This window comes from Schistocerca serialis, chromosome 8 (genome assembly GCF_023864345.2).
Source record: "Schistocerca serialis cubense isolate TAMUIC-IGC-003099 chromosome 8, iqSchSeri2.2, whole genome shotgun sequence".
In the NCBI taxonomy this organism is placed as follows: Eukaryota; Metazoa; Arthropoda; class Insecta; order Orthoptera; family Acrididae; genus Schistocerca; species Schistocerca serialis.
This window is the reverse complement of record NC_064645.1, coordinates 378,199,406-378,222,411: the sequence shown is the minus strand read 5'-3', so window position 1 is coordinate 378,222,411 and position 23,006 is coordinate 378,199,406. Positions and strand designations below refer to the sequence as shown.

The following is a 23,006-nucleotide window of genomic DNA, read 5'->3' as shown; positions in this document are numbered from 1 at the left end:
ATACCAATATTGTGTAAAATACTGAGAACTGGGAGGCAGAAGGGTATATTCACTGTACAATATATTAGGGTTCCTTCTCATTCCATTGGCACATTGTTAACCAAACCAAAGGCATCATCATACTTGTGAAACAAGTGATGAGAGCTAATTATGCAATTCTTTAATTTTTCTTTCTTTTTTATGACACCTACATGGTCACAGTGAGAGGTTATCAGCCTACAGTACTAGCAAGTCGGTGCACCCCAGGACGACTATCATTCATTCATTAAAAATAAATTAACACATTGTCATATTGACTGGACTGAACTGACAAGAGAGTGAATTACAGGTTAACAAATGAAAGGAATGTTTAATTCTGATTGCCAAAAAATCCTCAATACAAACCAAAATCCATTTAGGTACCTCATGTGAAGAGACATCAGCATGACGCTTAACTGACAATCGGGACACACGTAATCTATCTGTGTGTTCTGCTCTGTTAATTTTGGATATCTTGTGAGCTGACATGGTCTCCATAACAGTTGTCATGAAGGAGACAATTTTGTTCAGGACTGGTTTCTGTTTCACGCCTGACTTCCACCATGGCATTTTCTATTCATATCTCGCATTTGCTCTTTCCTGGAATGTTATCAGTTTATCGTTAAACAATTCCAACATTTCCTGGAAAGACCATTGAGGCACTCAAATTTCAACATTTATGTTTCTACCTTATGAATTATTTAGAAATAAAGGAGACAACTCACCGAAAGGAAGAAGCAGTAGGTCGTATGCAAATGAAAGGTACAGCACTTTGATAGCTTCCAGAATGCACTTTCTTTTTCAAGCTTGTAGGGAAACCATGCACGCAAGCATGTGCGCATACACACACAGGCACACGCCTGTCTTCCTACACTGTGCTCAGTCAAAAAGTGTATTCCGAAAGCTAGCAAAGCTCTGTACCTTTTGTTTGTGTATGTATCGCAGACATACGCATCTGCCTTTTGGCGAGTTGTCTCCTTTATTCATAAATAATTCATCATTCTATCTTAATCGAATTATGGAATTCTGGAGTGAAGCTCCCAGCAATTCATAAACCATACTGAAAGCACTATCAGAATGTATTGTTCTTTATGGCCAAAGGACTATTATCATCTTAAAATACAACCATTATGGCACATTGGTTTTAAAATGTGTTATCAAATTTATGATGAATATTAATTCCTTCTCCAAAGTTACTAATGTTTACATTAAGGGTCCCATTACCCAACTCACCCATAGAGAGTAATAAACTCTGAGCCTCTAGAACTTGTCTTGAGAAAGTGAGCATTATACAAAAAAAATATGTGATTTATAGTAGTTCTGACATCTTATCAGCAACTGAAAATATTGCACACGCATTCTGCAGATTGTAAGGGTAGTCAAGAAACCACCATATCATTCACATTTTGCTATAAGTGACACAAACTAGATGCAGTTTTTCCATCACTTGGGATGAGGTTGGGGATTGACTAACAAGCTGTTCAAACAAATTTCGGGCTTGCAGCCGGTCGTCGTTCAATACTTCGCACGATATTTCAACTGGGCACCTGCCAGTCATCTTCAGGTGAGCCGTCGCAGACTGGCGAAAATGTCCTTCGTTCCGCAATATATAGTGTACTGCAACTATTCTGCGCATGCGTCAAAAACTTGATAGTTGAACCACACTGCCCGCCGGCAGCGCCCTCGCTGGTGGAATAGTGGAACTCAGTCGCCCTCTGCGTTGCTGTTTGCCACAGCCGTCGACGCACTCTGTTGTCTTTGATTTGAGCAAATCGTAGAGATGATGGGATTCCATGCACTGTCCAGCTGGTAGCCGCTGTCACGGTTTAACAGATTTTCTGCCAGTCATATTTCTATGGATTCTTTAATAATGGAGTCCCAGAAAGATGTTGCTGTGGACAAAATCATTGCTTTCTCATACTCCATTGAATGTCCAGTAGAAATACAATGTTCAGCAATAGCGGACTTGCTTGGCTGCAAAAGGCGGGTGTAATGTTGATGTTCAGTGCAGCGTTCTTTCGCAGTGCGTGTGGTTTGACCTATGTAAGCCATACCACATTGGCATGGTATCTTGTAAACTCCGGCCTTTCGTAGTAACAGATTGTCCATAACTGATCCCACAAGGTCCGCAATCTTCGATGGTGGGCGGAAAACCACTTTTACCTATCTATCTAGCTTTCAACGCACGCGCAGAATAGTTACAGTATGCTATATATTGCGGAACGGAGGACGTTTTCGCAAGTCTGCGATGGCTCACCTTTAGATGACTGGCAGGTGCCCAGTTGAAATATCGTGCAAAGTATTGAACGACGACCGGCTGCAAGCCCGAAATTTGTTTGAACAGTCAATTCGCCGGGAAAATTTTAAAATTCACGACTAACAAGCTCTCGTGCAGCTGAGTGTTTATCAGTAATACAACTATGGTGCACATAGTTATTGAAAAACAGCAGACCTTTTTGCATTTTACTTGATAGATACATTATGGCAATCTTTTCACCAAGTAAATTGATAAACAATATAAGCTGAACAATTTACACAACACTATGTAAATTGACCTATGTAACTGAAAAGAGAACAATCAAACACTGCTGGCAATTGTAAAAGTGTGAATGTGAAAATTAAGGCTAGCTGTCACTGTGGGAATATGCAAATAGGTATCAGGGCACTGATAACGTAACTGTAGAGTGCTCATAAAGTCAACACACACACACACACACACACACACACACACACACACACACATACAAAATTTAGATGTATGTTATGAATGGGCAATCTGATTTGCTCTTTAATCACATTTTAAATGATAAATTAACACAAAAGATGCTGTAGGCTCTAAAACATTAAGTAAACACATCTCTTTAATATATATATATATATATATATATATATATATATATATATATATATATATATATACACACACACACACACACACACACACACACACACACACACACACAAACATACACACACAATTCAAGCTTTCACAACAAACTGTTGCCTCATCAGGAAAGAGGGAAGGAGAGGGAAAGACGAAAGGAAGTGGGTTTTAAGGGAGAGGGTAAGGAGTCATTCCAATCCCGGGAGCGGAAAGACATACCTTAGGGGGAAAAAAGGACGGGTATACACTCGCACACACACACACATATCTCCATATATTTAAAAACAAAGATGATGTGACTTACCATACGAAAGCGCTGGCAGGTCAATAGAAACACAAACAGACACGTACATACACACAAAATTCAAGCTTTTGCAACAAACTGTTGCCTCATCAGGAAAGAGGGAAGGAGAGGGAAAGACGAATGGAAGTGTGTTTTAAGGGAGAGGGTAAGGAGTCATTCCAATCCTGGGAACGGAAAGACTTACCTTAGGGGGAAAAAAGGACGGGTAGACACACACACACACACACACACACACACACACACACACACACGGCGGCAACTTGAAATTAGCGGAGATTGAGGCCTGGTGGGTAACGGGAAGAGAGGATATATTGAAGAGCAAGTTCCCATCTCAGGATACTTTCCGGGACTGGACCAGACTCTGAATGTGGCTCTCCAGCAGGGATACGACTTCCTCAAATCCTGCCCTGAAATGAGAACCATCCTTCATGAAATCCTCCCCACTCCACCAAGAGTGTCTTTCTGCCGTCCACCTAACCTTCATAACCTGTTAGTTCATCCCTATGAAATCCCCAAACCACCTCCCCTACCCTCTGGCTCCTATCCCTGTAACCACCCCCGGTGTAAAACCTGTCCCATGCACCCTCCCACCACCACCTACTCCAGTCCTGTAACCCGGAAGGTGTACACGATCAAAGGCAGAGCCACATGTGAAAGCACCCACGTGATTTACCAACTGAACTGCCTACACTGTGATGCATTCTATGTGGGAATGACCAGCAACAAACTGTCCACTCGCATGAATGGACACAGGCAGACAGTGTTTGTTGGTAATGAGGATCACCCTGTGGCTAAACATGCCTTGGTGCACGGCCAGCACATCTTGGCACAGTGTTACACCGTCCGGGTTATCTGGATACTTCCCACCAACACCAACCTATCCGAACTCCGAAGATGGGAACTTGCTCTTCAATATATCCTCTCTTCCCATTACACACTAGGCCTCAATCTCTGCTGATTTCAAGTTGCCGCCACTCATACCTCACCTGTCATTCATCATCATCTTTGCCTCTGCACTTCCGCCTCGACTGACATCTCTGCCGAAACTCTTTGTCTTTAAATATGTCTGCTTGTGTCTGTATATGTGTGGATGGATATGTGTGTGTGTGTGCGAGTGTATACCCGTCCTTTTCTCCCCCTAAGGTAAGTCTTTCCGCTCCCGGGATTGGAATGACTCCTTACCCTCTCCCTTAAAACCCACTTCCATTCGTCTTTCCGTCTCCTTCCCTCTTTCCTGATGAGGCAACAGTTTGTTGCGAAAGCTTGAATTTTGTGTGTATGTATGTGTCTGTTTGTGGTTCTATCGACCTGCCAGCGCTTTCGTATGGTAAGTCACATCATCTTTGTTTTTAAATACATTTTTCCCGCATGGAATGTTTCCCTCTATTATATTGTGTGTGTGTGTGTGTGTGTGTGTGTGTGTGTGTGTGTGTCTCTCTCTCTCTCTCTCTCTCTCTCTCTCTCTCTATATATATATATATATATATATATATATATATATATATATATATATATATATGAAGTGCATGAAATTAGATGTCAGTATTTTTGCCCATTAATACATTACCTTAAAATTGGCTGTGTTAAAAGCCTGTAACATATACGGATATCCAACACCATGCAGTGGTGTATACGTAAATTTAACTGATGTGTTAGCATTTAAATTTGCAAACAATATGTCATCTTGAATTCTGCTATAGTACGCATCCCACACTTCTCGTAGAGGGTCTTTGATGAGTGGACTACTTTGTAATATTGATGTGTCCCATGAATTTTCCCAGGGGCAAAGATTATTTAAAATATGCTTCTGTATGTTCTTGTCATGAGGAGATATGATCTGAAATGAAACAACATTTTTACTCTTTTCAAGAAGCTAAATTATTGGGCAGTTACATTTATAAGCACTCATATACACAAGATACACAATACACTATACCTTTTATGAGCTGTATTGTACATTTAACAAAAACACAACACAGGTCATAAAAGGTACATTGTATCCTAATCATTTTTGTGCTTTCATCACATTCTCTAACACTCTCTTCTGAATAAGGTTACAGAAAGTACTAGACATTAAGAGGTGAGGAAAACAGATATCTCTTCCCTATTTTCCAAGCCTACAATCAATTATGTAGTACGAAATACAATTACAATTTGCAGCACTGCATTTCACTTGAGATACGTGAGCACAGCTATAAATAATGGGTGATTTTTGTATTTTTTTTTCTGTAACTAATGAAACACTATATATATATTTGCTAACAAGATCTATCAGAACCTGCAGGATACTTAACAAATCAAATGATGAAAGTTTTCATACAAATTCCTGTTGTAAACAGCTACAAAGGTAAATTCAAAAATATGTATTTGGTAATAATGAAATTATTCTATAGATAATAGGAAGCCATATTTACAAAACAAATAAATTCTTGTATTCAGTGTGAACATTTACACTTCCTGTAATTATCTATGGCCCACCCAACATCATCCCCAACATCAGGGGAGGGAGGAACAAAACGTCCTATAGGTGGACTCTCACAAAATTAGTGTATCTCAAGGGGAAATCATCTGAAAACTTCTGATGATCAGCAGTGAGTCTAGAGCAAACATGTTAAATATGGCAGCTCACACAGAGTGTACAGTCTGCAATGCTGTGGATAGCTTTCACTTGCCAGTGGCATTGCTCGTATTAAATATGCAGAAACAACTGCAGAGTTATGGGCCTCTGGAACTTTTTACACTCCAACACAAAGTATGGTAGCATATGAAACGGACTGCTATCAGCAAGCACGGCCGCCATCTCTATTTAATGAGCCTAATATTTTAAGTTCAGATATTTAGTCTAAAGCCTGTAGACTGTGCCATCTCAATCAATACGGAAATATTAAGAAAGTAGACTGAGACATGCCTCCTTACTCAAGGGGAATAAGTACCAAAGCATAAATGAATAAGAAGACAGATTCAGAATGGTGCAGTATTCCCTTTGAGTTATTTCCAGATTTCACAGAACATTCAAGTGCAGAATAAATATCTACCTGTAATTATTATTTTTAGTTGTTCATTATTAACAATGCTCTGAATTACAGGTCTCTGTTAGAATTGCAGTAGGCATAGCAGCTCATTTCCCCCAGATATTTAATATATTTTTACTCAGAGAACAATTGGAAGTGAACAGTTGACTGAGCCCTACATTTCTCTTACTTAACTTTTATTTAACTGTCTTGATTGCACAGTTTTTTGAATAGAATTACTGGTTTTGGCCATGCAATAGCCATTTTCAGTTTATCTTTTTCTGTTGCACTGCAATACGTCATTTCAACTAAAAATAACATGGGTCAAAATTTTTATTAGCTACTGATACTAAATATTATTTCATGAACAAAATGTTCATACTGTAAACAACAAGATGAAATGTCTGGCAAAGAAACAAGCTGCTGGATATGTGAGAGCCTGTCTCTGACTTCTAAACAAAATGAAAACAACTTACAGCACAACTTTCACTGTGGCAGAACTGAAATGATAAGCTGCACACAAAAAGAGATACCTACATCCATCAGTGAATTAGGTTTCAAAATTGTACGCTCAAACAGCTTTAAGCAATAATGAAATGACATTCATTAACTCTAAACTGGAGAGAGATGTAGATCTCCTTCAAGATTTAAAAACAATTTTGACATATTAGCCACATGTTCTATGCACCAATGTATGATCTACAGTGCACAAAATTCAATATAAACAGCAACCACATTTTTCAATGCTATCTCTTTGCATTATATCAACGAATGACGATTACGTGTTGAAGAAAATAGCTGGATCCAAAAAACGGTGATTTCACATTTTGTTAATAACATTCAGCAATATACCCAAAAACTAACTGCATAAATTGATGTTGCGTTGCTTCTTTTCAATATTTGCCCTCTTTGGCTGCCATATGGCTACCGCCCTTTCTGTAGCTCGCTGTCACAGAGCTTCCTTTCAGCAAAGATTCTGTTAGCATAGCTGCAGCCATTAAGTCCAACAGCAAAAAAGAGACTAAACAGATACAGTTTCTAATTAATCAGGTTAAAGAATAGTTCTCTGTAAATTAAGTTTCTATTGCAAATACTTCTCACAATTAAAACTCTTAGCTGTAGTACTATTTTTGATTTTACAGAAATTTATTCAGGAACTTCTAGCAATTAGATACAACCATCGTTTCAAGTGTTACGCAGTGATGCAATACAAAACATTGTTATCTTGCTTGTTTCCTCTCTTTCAGCTGAATTTTCTCTTCCTTTCTGAAATGCATCAATACCCTTTTAAAAAATTCAGTATCATCTACGAGAAACATTCATATGTGTTTAAATCAAGGGTATGTAATCATTACATTATAACATCTTTGTTCTCATGATGAGTGAAACAAAAGGAGGGTTAAGTTAGACTCTTAAGACAAAAAGTGATAGCAGTACCTATCCAAGTCTAATATGTAGTGAGGGTTATGGGTGCATAATATCGAAATTGTGTGATAGATATCCTACACTACCGTATGAGCGGTAATGCAACACGTTATATGAATTATGAGGCACATTAAAATAAATCTACAATAAACATTTCAGCACTTTGCTTAAGACTCATTTATATCAAACAAATCACAAAACATTATCTATAAAATAGCTAAATTCTGACAATCTGTGATTATAACAAAGAGCTCCAGAGGTCAATCTTTGATGAATATTACAGTCTATTTATGGCTGATGTATGTAACACAAAAGTGTCTATCATTAATTATTTATTATTTCAATTTTCACTTGAAACTAATAAATTAACTTCTTTTGTAATATCTGTCAATAATAGCATAGCAAAGATGAAAGCACCTTGCTGCAATAAAATTTTGGGGAAGGTCGACATATATAGAGACAGAGACAGAGACAGAAGAGAGAGAGAGAGAGAGAGAGAGAGAGAGAGAGAGAGAGAGAGAGAGAGAGTCTTAAAAAGAAAATAATTGTATATTACCTGTGCACCATTGCTCCAATATACTTTGTATCCATTGTCATCCTTAGGGTTATGTGATGCAGTTACCATGATTCCAGCAGCACATTTGAAATGCAGAATGGCAAATGGAACAAATGGTGTTGGACATATTTGTGAGAACAAATACACTTGCACATTTCTGCGTATGAGAATGTTCGCAGCCAACTGAGCAAATCTGTAAAATAAAAAAAAATAAAAAAAAAATAAAAAGAAATTATATATAAAGTTTCATGACACATGGCAGTCACGTTCTACACTTTTCATGAAACTCTCATCCCGACCGCAAAGTATTCATTTTCTTTCTCCCTTGTGCATTTTGGCATTTCATCACTGTCAACGGAACAGAACACTAATGATACAAAGAATCATTCTCAACTTGCGTTTACTAAGCGCAGGTGCACTTATGCTTAGTTATAGCAAGCTGGATTCAATACTTTATAACAATGGTGTTCTGTTCCTTTGACAATGGGAAATGGTAAAATGCCAAGCGGCATAGAGAAGATGTAAAATAAGTATATTTTGTGATCAACATAAGAATTTCATTATCTGCAAACTCATATAAATAGTTGGATGTATATGCTATATACATTTAATATTATATTATATTATAAATTTATTGTATTAGAAATTTATGATTCTATAAAAAAATCATGAAGCTTCAAGAAAACTTTAAACTTTTACATGATGGCAGAGCAATTTCATAATTTAAACTATATAGATCGATAAGTTATCAAAGAAAGTGTGCTATTTGCTAACAGAAATGCAAGTTTTGTAAAAACATAGCAAAGTTTCTGTGGAGCAAGGTGAGTTTTGGAACTCTTAAGAATAAGAATAAGGAAACAGTCATGAACTGCATATTGGTATACTGGTTAAAATTGACAGAATGAACTCTATATTACCCCAACTAACTTATTAAAACAGAGCATCAGAGCAATGTTACGCTTTCTGATACTTAAAGAACTGCACATTAAAAAAATACAGTTAGCTGGGAGAGGAAGTATTTTATGGGGGGCACCACTCCTTGATAAGCAGTTGTCTAGCAGATAGGTGTATATGGAGGAAGGGAGGAGGGAGGAGGAAAGGATTATGGCAGCTGGGAGGTGGAAAACAATGTGAGGAGTGAGACAGAGAATGACAGAGAGAAGTATCGCAAGGACTGACAGGGCAAAACAAAGGATTTTCAATGTCTGAGGTAAAATGTGTATTAATTCTGACAAAATTGACAAAACTGTATTATTGTAGTAATAGCAGGCAAAAAACAGACAGATAAGTAAGTTTTGTATTTGCAACTGAGGGGAGCAGTATGCTACAACAGAATGTAGTCAGGAACAATCATAATACAACAATACAGTTTCTTGGGAAGTGAGTCCACATTACCTGGTTCAACTGAAAGACAACACTGATGTTCCACTGGAATGTTTTTGACTGGAAGTCTTATCACTGATGAAATCCAGCGAGACAGTGAGCTTGTGGACAGCTGAAGACATGGTCCAACGAGGTGTGGGCTCAAGGACGTGTGAGACGAGGTCCAGTGAGATGTAAACTCGAGGATAGTTGAGATACAATCCAGCGAAGTGTGAGCTTGAGGATGTTTTAGCCAAGGTTCAGTGAAACATAGCTCAAGGATCACTTAGACGAGGTCCAGAGAAGCAGCAACTCAATGAAAGTTGAGATGGGCTCTAGAGAAGCACCAGCAGCAACTCAAGGATTGTTGAGATGAGGTTTAGGGAAGTAGCAACTTGAGGATGGCTGAGGTGAAGTCTGATGAGGCAAGAGATTAAGAATGAACTTCAATCGGTCAGTTGTTGAGTGCGGCTGGCATAAGCCCGGAGCACGAGCGAGAGCTTAGAATGAATCCCAACTGACCCATAGTGCTCAGAGCCATGAATCCCAACTGATGGGTTGCTAAGCCTAAGATAGGACTGCGCAGTGGCTGTAGGTGCCCTGAATACCCACCCAGCAGAAGAACTCTGGCTCGGCATTCAGCAGATGCAGTTTCATAGAAGAAAAGTGATGCCCACAATTGCAGTGCTGTTACTGCAATACATGCACTGCTACTGGTGAGGCTGGGGGCACATGGTATTGTGGCAGCTGCTGGAGGTTCAGTTGAAAACAACTTGGCATGTTTGCACTGATGATGGACTGTTTCCATAGATCTCCTGAGGGCAATGTAATTAGTAGATCTGAACCGCAGCAGCCTGTGGTAAACACCTGTATTGATGGTAACACATCACATTTGTGGTTCGCTTATGGATGAGGTGGCAGAGCCATTTTGAACACACCGAGTGAGGTGGCGCAGTGGTTAGCATACTGGACTCACATTCAGGAGGACGTGGTTCAATCCCGCATCCTGCCATCCCGAATTAGGTTTTCCATGATTTCCCTAAATCGCTTCAGGCAAATGCTGGGATGGTTCCTTTGACAGGGCATGGCCGACTTCCTTCCCCATCCTTCCCTAATCCAATGAGACCGATAACCTCACTGTTTGGTCTCTTCCCCCAAGTCATTCCAACCCGCCTAACACAGTGTGGCATCCGCATGGAAGAGGCAAACCCAGGGTTGGATGCTCCTGATAGCGTAGGTTGGAATCCATGGAGTAGTGGCCGAAGGTAGTTGGCACAGAGGCGGATGTGAGAGACAGCTCGAGGACAGATGAGGCAGGGTCCAGCAATGCGGCAACTCAAGGATGGATGAGGCAAGGTCCAGCAAGGCAGTAGCTCAAGGAAAAATGAGGCAAGGTAAAGTGAGGCAGCTTGAGGATAGTTGAGGCAAAATCCGGTGAGGCAGTAGCTCGAGAACGATTGAGGTAAAATCCAGCGAGGCAGCAGTACAAGGACGAATGAGGCAAAAACAAGCAAAGCAACAGCTCAAGAATGGTTGACACAAGGTCCAGCGAGACGAGGGCTCAGGCATGAACTCTGACTGATAAGCTACCTAGCATGGCGAACAGAAGCCCAGAATATGAGTGAGAGTTGATTGTGAACTCCAACTGATGGGTTGCTAAGTGTGGCCAAATTAAGACCAGAGTGTGCAGTGGCTGTCGAATGGCCAGGCAGCATCCTAAATAAATGCATGGCATAAGAATATTGGCATGGTGTCCAACAGGCACTTGATTTTGCAGAAGAGAGATGGTGCCCACAATTGCAGCACTACTGCTTTGATACACACACCACTACTTGTGAGGCTGGTGTCACACGGTGTTGTGGTGGATGCTGAAGGTTCAATTGAAAACAATTTGAGGTGTTTGTGCTGATGCCAAACTGTTTCTATTACACTCCTGAGGAAGGTATAACTAGCAGACCTGAATTCTCGCATTCTGTGGCACACATCCGTATGGTTGGTAGCGTTAGCCTGGGAGTACAACAGGAAGTTTTTACTAGTGCTAGAAAAAGGTTTTTTGCTTGAAAGTTGCACAATTCTCTAGCAAATGTTTTGTGGACCTACCATCAGCTGTCTTCAAGTGTGTGGTTGCATTACCTCATTTCTTGGTGTCATCATTAACCAAAAATAATTACTACGTAAAATTTTCACAAACCAAATGGGATGTTAAACCCTTTTCTTCGTTCATATCTCAAAATGGAGGAGAATCATCATTAATCATTACCAAATAACTGATTAGCTATGGCATAACTAATTCCTTAAGTAATATGTGATCATCTTTCTCAAATACAGAAGGGAAAAATGAACTGGACACTGTCTGTTCTCCTGATACTCCTTTGCTGCTGTATAGGATGATTTGTACGTAAATCTGCCACAGTATATCACATATCAACTCCATCTTATGTACCCTTAAGAAGAATAGAAAGGCTGTTTTTTCTATGACAGCAGAAAAATTCTTTAGAAATCAGAGCATATGATCAAATGCAATCCATAACCAGTCTTACCAGTTTCCACGCCTTATCAATACTACAGAGTACCTCATTACCGAAAGACCTGAGTCGAAACAAGGCCCCGGGAGTAGACAACATTCCATTAGAACTACTGACGGCCTTGGGAGAGCCAGTCTTGACAAAACCCTACCATCTGGTGAGCAAGATGTATGAGACAGGCGAAATACCCTCAGACTTCAAGAAGAATATAATAATTCCAATCCCAAAGAAAGCAGGTGTTGACAGATGTGAAAATTACATAACTATCAGTTTAATAAGTCACAGCTGCCAAATACTAACGCGAATTCTTTACAGATGAATGGAAAAACTAGTAGAAGCCAACCTTGGGGAAGATCAGTTTGGATTCCGTAGAAATACTGGAACACGTGAGGCAATACTGACCTTACGACTTATCTTAGAAGAAAGATTAAGGAAAGGCAAACCTACGTTTCCAGCATTTGTAGACTTAGAGAAAGCTTCTGACAATGTTGAGTGGAATACTCTCTTTCAAATTCTAAAGGTGGCAGCGGTAAAATACACGGAGCGAAAGGCTATTTACAATCTGTACAGAAACCAGATGGCAGTTATAATAGTCGAGGGGCATGAAAGGGAAGCAGTGGTTGGGAAGGGAATGAGACAGGGTTGCAGCCTCTCCCCGATGTTATTAAATCTGTATATTGAGCAAGCTGTAAAGGAAACAAAAGAAAAATTTGGAGTAGGAATTAAAATCCATGGAGAAGAAATAAAAACTTTGAGGTTCGCCGATGACATTGCAATTCTGTCAGAGACAGCAAAGGACTTGGAAGAGCAGTTGAACGGAATGGACAGTGTCTTGAAAGGAGGATATAAGATGAACATCAACAAAAGCAAAACAAGGATAATGGAATGTAGTCGAATTAAGTCGGGTGATGCTGAGGGAATTTGATTGGGAAATGAGTCACTTAAAGTAGTAAATGAGTTTTGCTATTTGGGGAGCAAAATAACTGATGATGGTCGAAGTAGAGAGGATATAAAATGTAGACTGGCAATGGCAAGGAAAGCGTTTCTGAAGAAGAGAAATTTGTTAACATCGAGTATAGATTTAAGTGTCAGGAAGTCATTTCAGAAAGTATTTGTATGGAGTGTAGCCATGTATGGAAGTGATTCATGGACGATAAATAGTTTGGACAAGAAGAGAATAGAAGCTTTCGAAATGTGGTGCTACAGAAGAATGATGAAGATTAGATGGGTAGATCACATAACTAATGAGGAGGTATTGAATAGAATTGGGGAGAAGAGGAGTTTGTGGCACAACTTGACAAGAAGAAGGGACCGGTTGGTAGGACTTGTGCTGAGGCATCAAGGGATCACAAATTTATCATTGGAGGGCAGCGTGGAGGGTAAAAATCGTAGAGGGAGACCAAGAGATGAATACACTAAGCAGATTCAGAAGGATGTAGGTTGCAGTAAGTACTGGGAGATGAAAAAGCTTGCACAGGATAGAGTAGCATGGAGAGCTGCATCAAACCAGTCTCAGGACTGAAGACCACAACAACAACAACAACAACAACAACAACAACCTCATTAAAATGCAAACCCTGATAAAATATTCATAATCACAAAATGAAAATTAGAAGCAGAGCATTTTTCCTGTATTTATAAGTTGGTATAAATTTTAAAAGTATTTTGTTCAAAACACTGTTAAATGCATATTCTATAACAGCAAATTGTATCAAAAATTTCACAAAACCATACCCCAAGCTTTTATAATCTAACTGAAATTCTAAAATGTGGGAGTACAACAGTACACATCAGGCCATCAGCTATGGGCATTATAACTTAACAATGGGAAGCGCTCTGGCAGACCTCACATATTTTCTTCTAGCATGTGGCAATTAAGTGCACTTCTTTATCCAATGAGATGATCGGGAACCTCATAACACTTTAAAATTATAGTAGACGTCATCTGAAGTGTATGGAGATGTGTACAACTACACATATTTAGTTCGAAGGATCTGTGTCAAGGATGGTTTCCTTTTGTACTTACCATACGGAAATGTATTAACGTGTATAACATACATAGGGATACTCTCAATGCAATAATGGCTCTTGGCAGATGGGAGCTAGTCTTGCCAAGGTCTTGGGAAGAGACTGGATACTTGGTAGGATCCCCGAGCTATACAACTATCTGCAAACTAGCAGCACACACAGCCCCAGCAGTAATGAATGTGGATATTGCTGTCTGCATCTGGCAAGGGAAGAATGAAGAATCCAAAACTTGGAAAAAGAAGTGCTCTGGGATGACATGACATGACTGGTTAGAGGTGTGATCAATCTGTGAAAACTGTGATTGTAGTAACCGAGCAATAAGCATTCCAGAATTAATTGCACAACACCCACTAGTCAGCTGCTCTGCATGCTGAGTAGCTACTGCATGTGACTGGAGTTGCCTATCACATTAAGAAAACTCTTAAATATAATAATGGCAGTTTGAAAGTAAGGTGTCCCAGCTTTCTATATGTTATGCCGAGGAAAAGATTATGATTTAATAGAAGCAATCCATTTTTTGGCACCTAATTTCCTACTGTAAATGATGGTTAGTTGATTTAGGGTTTAAAAAGGAATAAGAAAAACAGATTCATTCACATATTAGGAATGATTATCATGAATAATATGTTGCCACACTACTAACAGCTACAGCAAAGATAGTCTTACTTGACAGGCTGTGTTCAATGTGGCTTTCTGATTCCTTAACCAATGAAAGGGTAACATTCTACAAGTGGGGCATGGAATGTCAGAAGCTTCAACATGGTAGGGAAGCTATAAAATATGAAAAGAGAAATGAAAAGGCTCATTCTACATACAGTGAGTGTTAGTGAAATGAAATGGAAAGAAGTCAAGGATTTCTGGTCAGTATAGGGTAATATCAACAGCAGCAGAAAATTATGAAAGTGGAGTAGGATTTGTTATGAATAGCGAAGTAGGGCAGAGAGGGAATTACTGTGAACAGTTCAGTGATAGGGTTGTTCTCATGGGGATCAACAGCAAACCAATACCGAGAATGATAGTACATGTATACATGCCGAAGTCATAAGCTGAAGATGAAGAGATAGAGAAAGTATATGAGGATATTGAAAGATCATTTCAGTATGTAAAGGGAGATGAATCTAATTTCATATTTTAAGAACTATAAGGTGCACTTTTTTCTTCAATAAACTGCCTCCAAAATTCAGGTGTCTTATACTTAAAATTTATATAAAAAAGTACCATGTTTGATTTAAAATTCCCATCAGTCTTAAAAATGGCCATATATTCAATGCTGCAGCAAACTTATCTCTGGCAACACTGGATTCAACTGGCAGAAGCAGTGCACCAATGCGACGAACACAGGTTGTGGGGTTCACAAGCTTGTTAACATTGCTTACCACCCATCATGCCATCACAGACCCAGAACACTGCCTAGCCTATGATGCATCACTGCAGTCTACGGTGCCAGTGAACTTGAATTGAAAGTGATTTGTGTAATCAGCAACAGTATAATATTTTTATTTGTCACTAGTTTCACAATGGAAAAAAACCAAAAGGTATCCATATGATGTGGGCCACAAATTGAAAGTAATAGCTTATGCAGAAGACCATGGAACCAGAGCAGCTGAGCGGCATTTCAGCCCTCCACCAACAGAATAACCATTTGTGATTGGCGGGCTAGTAAAGAAGAACTGAAAAAAAAATGAGGAAGACTAAATGTGCAAATAGAGGACTGAAAGCAAAATGGCTAAAACTAGAAGATGACACATTGAAATGGATTCAAGGACACCACAAAATGGGAATGGATTTAATACAAAAATGATTCAAATACGTGCTCATATGATAGCACTACAGTGGAACTTAACAGACTTTAAGGGTGGAGTTAGTTGGTGCTACAGGTTTATGGAGTATCATGGACTTAGCATGTAAACCAAAACCAAAATATCTCAGAAAATGCCACACGAGTATGAAGAGAAAATATTATCTTTCCATCACTTTATTATTCAACATCGAAAGAAAACCAGTGTTGAACTAAACCAAATAGCGAATACAGACGAAACTTCTCTGACATTTGATGTGCAAAGCAACACAACTGCTGCCACCAAAGGTGCTAAAACTGGAACTATAAAAACAAGTGGACATGAACAAATGCACTACACTGTTCCCCTTTCATGCCACATTAATGGTACTAAACTTAATCCAATGATCATTTTCATGAACAAAACAACAGTAACACCTTCTGAAACACTGCCTGGTGTTATTGTTCACTTACAAAACATGGGCTGGATGAACGAGTCTGGCATGAAATAGAGGATTAACAGAGTGTGGGAGAAAAGCAATGGTGCTTATTGACGAAGACTTCTCTTCTTGTGCTAGATCAGCTTAGTAGTCATTTGAAAAATTCTGTGAGAGAGAGAAACTGAGACACTGGAATACAGAGCTAGCTGTTATTCTGCGAGGACTTACTTCACAATTACAACCTCTTGATATCTCAAGAAGTAAGCCATTAACAATATTATGAAAAGGAAAATTGCCACTCACCATATAGCAGAGATGCTGAGTCACAGATAGGCACAACATAAAGACCGTCACAAATAAACTTTCAGCCCATAAGGCCTTCATCGAAAGTAGACTACAAACAAACAAACACACACACACACACACACACACACACACACACACACACACACACACACACACGACTGCAGTCTCAGGAAACTGTAGCCACACTGCGAGCAGCAGCACAAGTGCATGATGGGTGGAGGCAAGGAGAAGGCTGGGGTGGGGAAGGGTAGGGATGGAAGAGTAGGGGTTTCGGACAGTGCAGTGCTGCTGGGGAGTGCGCAGGGATGTGGTGGAGAAAGGGTAGGCCAGCTATGCGCTGTGGGAGGTTAGACAGAGGAAAGGGGAGAGGTGGGGAATGGGAGGGAGAGAAGTAAAAAGACTGGGTGTGATGTTGGAATGCAGGCTGTATAGTGCTGGAATGGGAACAGGGAGGCTGGATGGGTGAGGACGACAACTAACAAAGCTTGAGGCCAGGAGAGTTACGGCAACATAGGCTATATTCCACCTGTGCAATTCAGAAAAGTGGAGTTGGTGGGAAGGATCCACGTGGCACATGCTGTTAAGCAGTCCTTGAAGTGAAGGATGTAATGTTTGGCAGCATGCTCAGCAGCCAGGTGGTCCACTTGTTTTTTGGCAACAGTTTGTCGATGGCCATTCGTGCGGACAGACATCTTGTTGATTGTCATGCCCACATAAAATGAAGCACAGTGACTGCAGCTTAGCTTGTAGATCACATGACTGGTTTCACAGATAGCCCTGCCTTTGATGGGACAGGTGATGTCTGTGACTGGAATGGAGTAGGTGGTGATGGGAGGATGTATGGGTCAGGTCTTGCATCTAGGTCTATTACAGTGGTAAGAGCCATGAGGTAAGGGGGTTCGGAGTAAGGGTTGTGTACAGATGGACGAGTATAACATTGTGTAGGTTCGGTGGACAGAACAATACCACTGTGTGTGTGGGGAGGGGGGGGGGGGGGGTGTAAAGTATGTAAAGGATAGTGTGCAGGATATTTCTCATTTCAGGGCATGATAAAAGGTAGTCGAAACCATGGCACAGAATGTAACTCAGCTGCTACAGTCCTGGGTGGTAATAAGTTACGAGGGGAATGCTCCTCTGTGGACGGACGGTGGGACTTTGGGAGGTAGGGGGAGACTGGAAAGATAAGCCACGGGAGATTCGTTTTTGTACAAAGTTGGGAGGATAATTGAAGTCTGTGAAGGCTTCAGTGAGATCCTCATTCGAGAGGGACCACTCGACGCTGCAGATGTGATGACCAGGGGTGGCTAGGCTGTATGGAAGGGATTTCTTGGTGTAACCATTAAAGTGTATATGAGAGAGGAATGGAACAAATGGATGATGGATAAAACCCAATATGAATTCACACCAAAGAGAGCTTCAAAATGATCTACAATCAAACAAGTGTGTTAGTGAATAAAACAGTCATACTCTAGAGTGAGAGACAACATTACTGTTAAATCTTTCAAGCAATGCAGCATAAGTAACGCTCTTAATTGGAGTGAAGACCAGCTGCAATTTTCAGGGACTTTAATGGTTAGTACAGTTTTATAAACTAAGGTTTTTTTAGTCTGGCTTTGCAATCTAAAAAAAATGGTAAAAAATGTAACATTTTTTTAAAAAATTACTTAAAAATTAAAGTGTGCCTTTTAGCCTTAAAATATGGTAGTCATGTGGGACTGGGATGCAGTTGTGGAGGAAGGAGTGGAAAAAAAGGGTAACGGGAAAATATGGGCTAGGTACTAGGAATCAGAGAAGAGAGAGACTAGCTAATTGAGTTCTGCAATAAATTTCAGATAGTAATAGTGAACACTCTGTTCAAAAATCACAAGAGGAGGAGGTATACTAGGAAAAGGCTGGGAAATATGGGAAGTGTTCAGTTAAACTACATCATGGTTAGCCAGAGATTCTGAAATCAGGTACTGGACTATAAGACGTACCCAGCAGCACAAATAAACTCAGATCACAATTTAGTATTGATGAAGAGTAGGCTGAAATTTAAGAGACTAGTCAGAAAGAATCAATATGCAAAGCAGTGGGATAAGGAAGTGCTTAAGGATGATGAGATACCTTTAAGTTCTCTAAGGGTATAGATACTGTGACAAGGAATAGCTCAATAGGCAGTTCAGTTGAATAGGAATGAACATCTTTAAAAGGGCAATCACAAAAGCTGGAAAGAAAACCATAGCTGGAAAGAAAGTAACTGTGAAGAAAACATGGATACCAGAAGAAATATTTCAATTGATTGATGAACGAAGGAAATACAAAAATGTTCAGGGAAATTCCAGAATACAGAAATATTAGTTACTTAGGAAGTAAATAAACAGTAAGTGCAATGAAGCTAAGGTGAAATGGTTGCATGGAAAATCTGAAAAAAGGAAAGGTTGTCAGAAGGGCTGACTCACCATATAGTAAATTCAAAACCACCTTAGGTGAAATTAGAAGGAAGGGTGGTAACACTAAAAATGTAATGGGAAGTCCACTGTTAAATTCAGAGGAGAGAGTGGATAAGTGAAAAAAGTACACAGGAAGGCTTGTATGAGGTGAATACTTGTCTGATGTGATAGAAGAAGAAATAGGAATCAATATAGAAGAGATAAGGGCTCCAGTAGTAGAATGAGAAATTAAAAGAACTCTGGACAATGTAAAATCAAATAAGGCATAAGGGATAGATAACATTCCATCACAATTTCTCAAATCACTGGGGAAGTGGCAACAAAATGACCAGTTACACTGGTGTGCAGAATGTACGAGTCTGGTGATATACTACCGGGCTTTCTGAAGAACATCATCCACACAATTCCAAAGACGCAAGAGCTGACAAGTGTGAGAATTAATGCACAACCAGCTTAACAGCTCATGCATCTGAGTTGCTGATAAGAATAATATACAGAACAATGGAAGGAAATTGAGGCTGTGTGAGATGACTTTACGAAAGGCAAAGGCACCAGAGAGGCAGTTCTGACGTTACAGTTGATAGTGGAAGCAAACCTAAAGAAAAATTCAAGACATGTCGGATGGAGGCATGTAAGCTGCAAAATGTGATCACTGCCATCAATTGCACTCACACAGCTACTGCTTCCAATGTGGTACAAAGGGGAATCCAGACATTTGTGTGAACCAAAGTACGGACCTGTCCACATGTTCTCCCACGGCTAGCACAGTTCCAACTGAATGCATGATAACCACGGAATTACAGTTCTTGTAGAGCAATGCAAATTACAGAAGAGGAGGAAATAAGGTGTTGCAGTTCCAGCAGTTGACAGTAATGTCCATTACAGTTGCACTGAATGATCATGTTTTGGATGTCCAGGTTAGGCATGAAAGGCCCAGGAGGACTTGTCATGCCTCTGGATCACTACCTGTCACCGATGAGCGATGAGGGTGAAACCATACCATAAGTATTTGAGGATTTGATCATAATCAGCGGTGTGTGAGGGGAGAGTGAGGGTGTATCCGGCACCTCCAGGATCAATGGAATAGCCTTGTTGAGATTCGTCTTTTTCGCCTTCTGCTTCTTCTTCTTCTTCTTCTTGTCCTCCTCCTCCTCCGCAGCCTTTAATGGTCCAAATTTTTATGAGAGCCTATCTACAACAAATGTGGGATGGACAAAGAGGGGGCAGCTCTGGGACCCTACGGGTGCAGTTCTTTCAACCACCAGTAGGTGTCAGGCCTCTTATCTGTGGGTTTCTAGGGAGAGCAGTCTCAAAAAGGGAGCCCTCTCACTGGTAGGCACTAGTAGAAGAAGCTGATTCTCTTTTTGGGTGTGGGAATTGGTTCTCAAAGACGGTGCCACGGAAACCACAAGAGAGTAGAGTGGTGGCAGAATATGTTTCGAAAAACTGGGGGATGATTGTAACTTTCACGCAATTGGACTTAATATCAACAGGATGTAGGCATTTTTATTTTTTACATGCCTCAGTATACAGCAGGCACTCAACAGTTTTGTATACCTGCATATTCTTTTCTTTTTTGAAGATTCAGCAAATCTGTAAATGTGGAGGATGGTGCAACTGATGCACACAGATCATTGTTTACAAGGACTACCTTTGAGCAGTGATATCTGCACTTATCACATTTTGTGTCTGGCATACAGAAGGACAAAATATGACTGAATTGCAAGCACCTCATGGACGGTGGGACGTAAGCCTTCATGTCACGCTCTTATACTATTATTTTAACTTTTGCTCGGAGGACATTCCCTTCAGAGGACATTCCCTTCAAAGGCTAAGATAAAGGCACCTGTATCTATTCTACAATCCTTGGGAACTTTTTCAGAGGGATCGGACAAAATGTATGCCTCGTCTCTCGAGATTAGCTTGTAGCTCCTCATCTGTTTGGAGTGCAAGGTCTCAGTGGAAGATAATTCCCTGGATCACTTTCAAAGTCTTGAGTGGGACAATGGTCACTGGTAGGTAAGCCACACATTCACATGGCTGAAGAGCTACAGACTGTGCAGCACAGGAGGCTTTAATAAATAGTGATCCACTGTGCATTTCTCCTAATGACTCATCTTCTTGAAATTTATCTTCAATGTGTTCCACTGAAAATAATGGCTTTGTCACAATAAAAGTACCCCCATCACTTCAAGTACACACAAAGTATGGCTAAACTGTTTTGCTCCTAGATGACTGCCTTGTCCCAGTTGAAAAGGGGTAGCCAGGGTTGGGAAAGCACTAGGGTTATAACAATCCACAATGAAATTCCTGTACTTGTCTGATGAGATGGCCAGATCAGAACACCCATTATTCTGATGTAATTTAATACATTTCATGTGCAAAACATCCATCCAGATGCCACGTACTCTGATCACGTGCTTTCTCCACTGATGCCACCTAGCTGTAGCAAAGGCCATCTGGCATGATGACCACTGTCGAGAGTCTTGATGCCCAAGGAAGATGGGAAGATGGGCATCTCCTTCTTGCATGCATGGGGAGCTAGAAGCTTAGGCATCAGCAGTGTGATCCCTGTGTTGTCAAGGGGCTCCACCAAAAGGGAACCTAATGATCCCATCATGTCGGACTGGCTACCACACTGGCTTTGAAGAGCAAATAAGGGCAAATGCAGGTACTGTGGGCAGATGATCTATAACACCACATGCAGAAGATACTACTTACAGTGTTATACCCCAGTCTGTCTACACTACAGAAAGATGTGGAAAATGAAGGTTAAAACCAGAAGGGGACAACAAATTACTTCAGCTAAAAGGTGGTGAATGAAAGGATATTCCGCAAAAGGAAAGTGGACCCTAGGGAATACCTGAGTCAATATCAAAAGCTGCCACCACAAGAAAGAATGCAAGAGAAGCAAGGATAGACAGAAATGAAAGATTGCATACAGGAAAGGCAGTAGGTGCTGCAATAGCGTGGAACCCCATGCTCACCACACATGCACTAATGAAAGAGAAAATTACTTTCCCAGAAATCAACATCATCCGATTTCCATCTTGAACAATTTACTTATTCCTCCAGAGTGAACTGCCTCTGTATCCCATTGAAACTTTCGAAAACTACATAGGTATGAATTCTGAAGAGCACAGGATCAGTCTGTAGAAGAGATTCCTGCTGTACTGAACTCATACTCAAGGTTTCCGCGGGCTGTCATATCTACTGATCTACTGCCAAAACCATCCACAGAGTGTCGTAAAGGGTACAATCCTGGCCTGAACCAAGAGATCGGCCTGCTATTTAATAAATTCAAAGAAATGGAGACCAATGAACATCTATAAATTTGATGGAGTCTTAGAATGAACAAGGGGGAGAAAAATGGCAGAAAGAAACCTGAGTCACTGGCTTCACACATTCCAGCAGAAAAGCTTTGACACTGATTTGGACGGTAGGAGAAGACTCTTCTCACAACACAAAGAAGTCAACAATCTCATGCAACACAACTGCCAGTCACAAGGTGAGAGTTTTCAAACTTCAAGCAGATAAAGCAAAAGGAGAGCTTCTGTAAAGTTTGGTAGGTAGGAGATGAGGTACTGGCAGAAGTAATGCTGTGAGGACGGAGCGTGAGTCGTGCTTGGGTAGCTCAGTTGGTAGAGCACTTGCCCGCGAAAGGCAAAGGTCCCGAGTTCGAGTCTCGGTCCGGCACACAGTTTTAATCTGCCAGGAAGTTTCAGATAAAGCAAATATTTGGCAATAAAGAAAAACCTCCATTTATGATCACTGAACTGGAGAAACCCCTTAACCAATACAAAGTCTAGAAAAGCTGCAGGTGCAGATGGGCTTTACCCTGAATTTTTCAAACACAGCGAACCTACAAGGTGAATGTGGCTACTCAGCTTTATCCATGACATTCTTTGCACAGGAACATTACCAGCAAAATGTAAGTG

General features: G+C 40.4%; 1 protein-coding gene across 2 annotated transcripts in view; it reads right to left on the bottom strand.

The window, feature by feature from the left end:
* The window catches only part of LOC126416403 (phosphopentomutase), a 136,367-nt gene that overhangs the window by 105,432 nt on the left and 7,929 nt on the right, over window positions 1-23,006 (bottom strand). For both annotated transcript variants that reach the window (XM_050084099.1, XM_050084100.1), the window contains exons 4-5: window positions 8,199-8,391; window positions 4,774-5,043 (exon numbers count right to left, since the gene is read on the bottom strand). In XM_050084099.1, coding sequence (XP_049940056.1) covers window positions 4,774-5,043; window positions 8,199-8,391 — 463 coding nt within the window. The remainder of the gene's footprint in view (window positions 1-4,773; window positions 5,044-8,198; window positions 8,392-23,006) is intronic.